Source organism: Diaphorina citri, unplaced genomic scaffold (assembly GCF_000475195.1).
Source record: "Diaphorina citri unplaced genomic scaffold, Diaci psyllid genome assembly version 1.1 scaffold2836, whole genome shotgun sequence".
NCBI lineage: Eukaryota > Metazoa > Arthropoda > Insecta > Hemiptera > Psyllidae > Diaphorina > Diaphorina citri.
In genome coordinates, this window is record NW_007380253.1 from 1 (window position 1) to 6901 (window position 6901).

Genomic DNA, 6901 nt, shown 5'->3' on the forward strand with positions numbered 1-6901 from the left:
CAAAACACAGACTCCAAGACTGTAGACTCAAAACAAATTGTGGTAAGTGTAACATGAGACACAATTCCTTGTTACATTTTGATAGTCAACCTAATCCTAATGTTTTCAGAAACAGTGGTGTGGTTCATAGTTCAGCATCCAATGCTTGTGATCCCCATTCCAATGGGACAGGTGAGGGTAATTCTCGTGTGGAGACTTCTCAACCTTCAACCTTATCAATGTGCACCCACTCGACAGAGAGCAGTGGTGTAGTGGAAACCACAGTGCTATTAGGTACTGTCAAGGTAAACATTTTTGATCATGTGGGTCAAATTCATTCCATGAGAATGTTATTAGATAGTGGGAGTCAATCTCAATTTCTCTCCCAGGCAGCAGCCAGAGAGTTAGGTTTAGTGGTTAGTAAGGTGCCTGCCTCCGTCAAAGGAATTTGTGGCAGTACTAGTGCTGTCAAAGGTACAACTAGTTTCACTTTTACTTCACATTTGACAAACAATGTCAAATACTCAACAGAAGCTTATGTTGTCAGTCAAATTTTGGACAAGATACCATCATGTGCGTTAGACACCAAGCATCTCACACATCTCACAGGCTTGCCCCTGGCAGACACTGAGTTCCATAAGCCAGGTGTGGTGCATGGTATCATAGGTGCAAACTTATTTGCTCAGGTTCTCGAGTCAGGCAAAGTGACAGGTTCAGCTCAGGCTCCCATAGCTATCAGGACTAGTCTAGGCTATGTTGTCATGGGTAGTGTCCCTATATTAGCTCACAGTGTACCTGAGCCCTTTTGTGGCTTTCTTGAGCAGCCATTATTGGAGACAACATTAAGTAAGTTCTTTGAATTAGAAGAGGTGCCACAACCTCAATATTTGAATCAGGATGACAAAATCTGTGAGGAGTTCTTCCAATTGACTCACTCACGCGACACATCTGGTCGCTATTGTGTTAGGCTCCCCTTTTGTGAGCCTCCCTCTGTGCTAGGCAACTCCAAAGAGATAGCTAGACGTAGGTTTCTCTCTCTTGAGAAAAAATTATCAACATGTGAGGACTTGCATGACAAATATCATGCAGCTATTCAAGAGTTTATTGACTTGGGATTTCTGACTCTCATCACAGATGAGTCAGAGGGTGGTTATTACATACCACATCATGCTGTGGTCAGGCCTGACAAGGTCACAACCAAGGTACGTTGTGTCATGGATGCAAGTTGTAAAACAACGTCAGGAAAGAGTCTTAATGATATTCTCTACACAGGTGAGAAATTGTACACTGAATTGTTATCCATTTTACTTCAGTTTAGAATGCACTCCATTGCCATGACAGCAGATATTAAGAAAATGTTCTGTCAAGTACTGATGCATCCTGACGATCATAAGTACCAGAGGATCTTGTGGAGATCAACTCCTGATGGTCCTATTCAAAATTATGAATTGAATCGTGTAGTATTTGGTGTAAAACCATCCCCTTACCTTAGTCAACGCGTTCTCAAACAGCTCTCAATAGATGAGGCTGAGAAATACCCAGTTGCCAGCCCTAGGGTTTGTACCAATTTCTATATGGACGATTTTGTGTGTTCAGTAGAAAACATAAGTGAAGCACAAGAGTTACAAACTCAAATGGTGAACATTTGCCAGTCAGGTGGCTTTGAATTAGTCAAGTGGTCTACTAATTCCCAACCATTACTACAGTCCATTCCCGAAGACAATCGTTTGTCTGCACATGTGAATTTTGAAAGCGACATGACTATAAAGATTTTAGGCCTGCAGTGGCAAGCTCTAGATGACTATTTCTATTTCAATGTGAATTGGTCAGACAGACCATGTACTAAACGTTCAGTTTTGAGTGCAATCAGCACTATCTTTGACCCGTTAGGATTTTTACAACCTACCATTCTGTGTTGTAAACTTCTCATTTCAGACTTGTGGAAGGAGAAAATAGACTGGGATGAATCCCCACCCACCGACATGTGTGACAGGTGGCAACTCTTTCAGAGTCAATTGTGTGAATTGTCTCAGTTGAAGATCCCACGTCCACTATATTTATCTAGTACGCATTCCATTTTGCTTATAGGTTTTGCAGACGCTTCCGAGAAAGCTTATGCCGCGGTCATATACAGTAGATCCGTGTCACCATCAGGTGAAGTGACAGTTGGATTGGTGTGTAGTAAGTCGAAAGTTGCTCCGCTCAAGACGGAATCTATCCCCAGATTAGAATTGTGTGCTGGCTTATTACTGTCCAACCTCATGCAAAGTGTAGTGAAAACATTTTCTCCTCTAGTGAACTTGAGTCAAGTACTTTGTTTCTTGGACTCCACAGTAGCCCTGGATTGGATTCATTCTTCTCCTCATCGTTGGGCACCTTTTGTAGCTAATCGTGTGTCGAAAATCCAACACAATGTTGATCCCAAACAGTGGTATCACGTTGCAGGCAAGGAGAATCCTGCGGATTGTGTTTCTAGAGGTCTTTTACCATCTGAACTTGTTCAGCATAGATTGTTTTATGACGGCCCTCCTTGGTTAACTCTACCCCAGGAACAGTGGTCATTATCAGATTACTCAGTTAGTGATCCAAGCACTCATCTTGAAGCAAGAAAAAGTGAGCTTACTTGTGCCTTGGTTAACACCAACACTGCTGAGGATTTGATTGGAAACTTGTCATTGAGATTTTCCTCTTGGACGAAGTTCCTACGTTGTGTAGTTTACATACTTAGATTTGTTCACCTCTTGCCTCAAAAATCAGCAATCGAATTGAGTGACCTTCAGGTTGCTGAAGACAGAGTCATCAAATCTGTCCAGCAAAAACATTTTGCTAGTGATATTCGTGCACTCCAGAAAGGCGAATTATGTTCTCCCCTGGTGAGTAAGTTGAACCCCTTCCTCCACAACGGAATCATCCGGGTCGGTGGTCGACTTAATAATTCCCAGCTAGGATATGAGCAGTGTCACCCCATTTTGCTGCCTAAAAACAATCAGGTAGTAAACTTGCTCATAGATCACTATCATAGAGTGAATCTTCATACAGGTCCTTACCTTCTGTTATCATTGTTGAGACAGAGATACTGGATCCTTTCTGGTAGGAGTGAGGTAAAGAAGCGTGTTCACAAGTGTAACACATGTTTCAAGGTAAAGCCCAATACAGTGAGTGCCAAAATGGCGGACCTACCTACATACAGGGTGCAACAATGTGCTAAACCCTTCGTCCACACAGGCGTAGATTATTGTGGTCCGTTCTCAGTGACTATGGCAAAGGGTAGAGGTATCAAAAGTTGTAGAAAGGCATACGTTTGCCTCTTCATTTGCTTAACTACCAAGGCAGTTCACATCGAACTCGCCTCAGATTTGTCAACCGAAACATTTCTCAATTGTTTCAAGAGATTTCTATCCCGTCGTGGTTGCTGTCAAGTGATGTATTCCGACAATGGAACAAATTTTATAGGTGCTAAGAATTCATTAGATGAGTTGTACAACCTACTTGTGTCCAATGACTATCAAAGTCGACTAATGGAACAGCTCAACATCTCCAGAATTCAGTGGAAAACCATTCCTCCTCATGCGCCACACATGGGTGGGATATGGGAAAGTCAGATGCGTCCCATGAAGGCGCATCTCATGCGTGTAGTAGGATTACAAATTCTTACTTTTGAAGAGTTCACAACCGTGTTAACTCAGATTGAGGCCTTGCTCAATTCGAGGCCATTATGTCAGCTAAGTGCTGACCCAGATACATTGTCAGTATTGACACCAGCTCATTTTCTTCATTCGGAGCCACTCAAGTGGTTACCTGCTGAAGACGTTAGTACCCTCAGTCATGTGAGTCGACATCAACTGCTTGACCAGTTGGTTCAATGTTATTGGAAGCGTTGGACGCAGGAATATCTGCACCAACTGCAAAGTAGAGAAAAGTGGAACTCTGATCAACATCCCGTCAAGGTGGGTGATGTTGTGATTATTGTACAGGATAATTCACCTGTGCTGAGCTGGCCTCTTGGTGTGGTCCAGGAAGTATATCCTGGTAAGGACGGAGTAATCCGTACGGTTTTGGTCAAGACGAAAGGCGGCTGCCTGAAGCGACCTGTGGTAAAACTGTGCCCACTCCCGTCCCAGTAATTTGATTGATAATTTCTTACAATTATCATTTTTGTGTTTTGGTGATGGCATTCATTCATTTTTTCCTTTTGTTATTTCTAGTGTTGTTTTACTACATCAAGTAGTTCCCATTTATTATTTTGAAGCGTCAGTTTTTAGTTTTCCTTTTATTTTTAGGGGATCGTTTCTCTTTCATAAAGATGTTTTATATCAAAGGTGTATGCAGTATTTAAATGGAATAACTGATGAATTTATCTTTATGCGGGTTTTTTTGAGTTTTTGACAAATAGCACTTGATATCCTCGTGAAATTCTGTTAAATCATATACATGCACCATAGATGATGCCAAGATATACTGCAAGCATAGTACCTTGCATTGTTAACTACAGGCACGATATCACTGGACTCTGGTTGATTCAATAGTTCTGCAATATTCCTTGTTAGAATCTTGGTCTTATCGTATGTGATATCTGGTTTTTTTCATTCTGTTTCCATTTTTTTGCATAGGCTTTTGACCTTTTATTTTTGTCAATAGTTTATGCCCCCTTTTTGTTGTTGAAAGCACATTCTTTCAAGGTGGGGGGCGTGGTGAATATTTATTTTTTGAATTCGCGCCACTCACATATTTTTAAAATCAGCTGTTTGATTATTGCAACGAGGAAAAAAATCTTTCTCGTTGATAACAACAAAACAAAAACCGTTTTTTTTTTTTTGGCTCTCTTCTCGTTCAAGTCATTGTCCAGTGCACACCATTTTTCTTGCGTGATTGAAAAGCTCTTCCAAATAATCAAAGGTTCGCCATAGAACTCCATCTAAGATTCGCTGCCTGAGTCTTCTCCATCCTCTCTCTTCCTATCCCGTTTTCACTTCAGTCAGATAAGTACCTATTAAAAAGTTGAACTTACCAACCACCAGGTAAAGCATAAATTCCCTATTCTTTTGTGTTTATCAGACCACTTCATTTTTATAGAGCAAAAACTCCAGCGACCTCCTTTGCAAATTTTAAACATAACCCAAAATGACTTGAAGTTTTCATATTATTATCTCGAGAAACAAGTTATTTATTCAATCTTTCTACTTTCTTTCCAATAATTAGATTACAGTAAAATATGCAAAGAAATAGTAATACCATTTTAGAATAATTGCATAGATGTTTTCTTTCAGGTAAACGATATCCAACCATACTATATAGTAGTGAAGCGAAAGGAAAGGGCAGAATAGAAGAGCCACATTTTTTCAATAGAGAGAATTGAAGGGAATAATCACAAAAGAGACCACAAATCTATAATCCTCAAAGAAGAGATTACCAAGCGGGTCCTACAACAAGAACTCAAAAATATCATTACTGAAATATTTTAACATGATCATAGAATATTGATAATGAAAGAGCGCGTCATCTAGACTAGCTATGGTGGGAGATATATTACGGTGGCATACCAATAAACTCACAACGCAGTGTAGAGTGCAACAACACCAGATGAATAAGGTAACAGGACAGTACTAATTTGAAATATAGAACAGTGATAGACGCTACATGAATGAGAAGCTATAGAATGAAAATCAGAAGTTAGAGGCATGATCAGAGGCTGCAAAAGCAAATATTGAAAAAAGAGAAGAGATCAGTAAATGTATAAAACTCCAGCAGCAATCGAGGATCGGGTGATTTGGTTACGTGTAGTATACTATCAGACCTACGTCTTTGTTTCACTGTATGGTCAAAACCGATCCCATTGCTGAGAGCCTGTAGTACAATGATCTTCACGCAGAATGATCAGGAAGCATTATGAGCTAGACAATAAGAATTTAAATTATATAAACAAAATACAACTCATAGCAAAACATCTCCATCAGCCAAAGTAAAGACTTCAACAGATCAATGTTTTATGAGGAGGTCAGTATCTACAAGCGCCTTACAGGTGCATAGGCCTGACAGGACTCTAGCGAGGAGCCAAAAAATATGCCTGATATTTCCATCACTATTGATAGCAAATGGAAGGAAAAAAAAAAAATCTTTTTTCAACCTATTTATCAATAGGTACCTAAAAAAGAGATCTTACTACCAAATCATCACCAACGTAATACTTAAATAATTATAGAATAATAGTTGTGGTTGAACCCCCCCAATCAGAAAGAGATAAAATTTCAATTCCTTAAACTCAGGATATGGAACCAAGGTAAGCCTGAATTATGAAATGAAAATTGAAAAATTCATGTAAAATTAAAAGTAAATAACAAGATTTTGGAGTCCTAATAGTGTTCAACTGGAAAAACCTACATTTTGATCTAACAGCTAAGAGTATCGTCTTTTAACGCATTTATATGTGTCCCAGTTACCTTGCTAGATTCACCTTAGAAGGGCTATGACTACCAATGAATGAGGGAATTTAATATTGCCAATACAGAGCTGTCAGCCAGGATTTTTATTTTCTAGAAATCCCTTGATACAATTCCTAATGTTACTGATGACTAGCTAAAACACTCAATCTTGTTGGCTGCTTCATTTCAAGACATCCTCTTAAAGTCCTCTACATAGGAAACTGTATGTTGGTTCAAGTGGGAATGTTGTCAAACATATCAATGTCTCCTGGTATCTTTCCAAATCCTAGATGGCTGTCAATTATTTGGAACAGTTCCTTTGGCTGTGGTATTCGGCTGTTTCTAGTTTAGACCAAATTGGCATGTTCTGAAATTGAAATAACAGGTACAATTTAGTGATGGTGAAATACCACAGGTAGGACAATTTATTGGTCAGAAATTACATCATGAACAATAAGGGAATAAATAATGAAATACCTAGTTGTTCTTTTGGCTTTAACATG

General features: G+C 39.4%; 1 protein-coding gene across 1 annotated transcript; it reads left to right on the forward strand.

Annotated features, from left to right (window-relative positions):
* Positions 1 to 53: 53 nt before the first annotated feature.
* On the forward strand, positions 54 to 4103 carry LOC103519611. The gene has a single exon (XM_008484703.1). It carries the CDS (start codon positions 54 to 56, stop codon positions 4101 to 4103), a length of 4050 nt encoding a protein of 1349 aa, XP_008482925.1.
* The last annotated feature ends 2798 nt before the right edge of the window (positions 4104 to 6901 follow it).

Bases quoted from the DNA above. Each gene is read 5' to 3' on its own strand.
- LOC103519611 (XM_008484703.1), top strand. From the start codon at position 54: ATGAGACACAATTCCTTGTTACATTTTGATAGTCAACCTAATCCTAAT.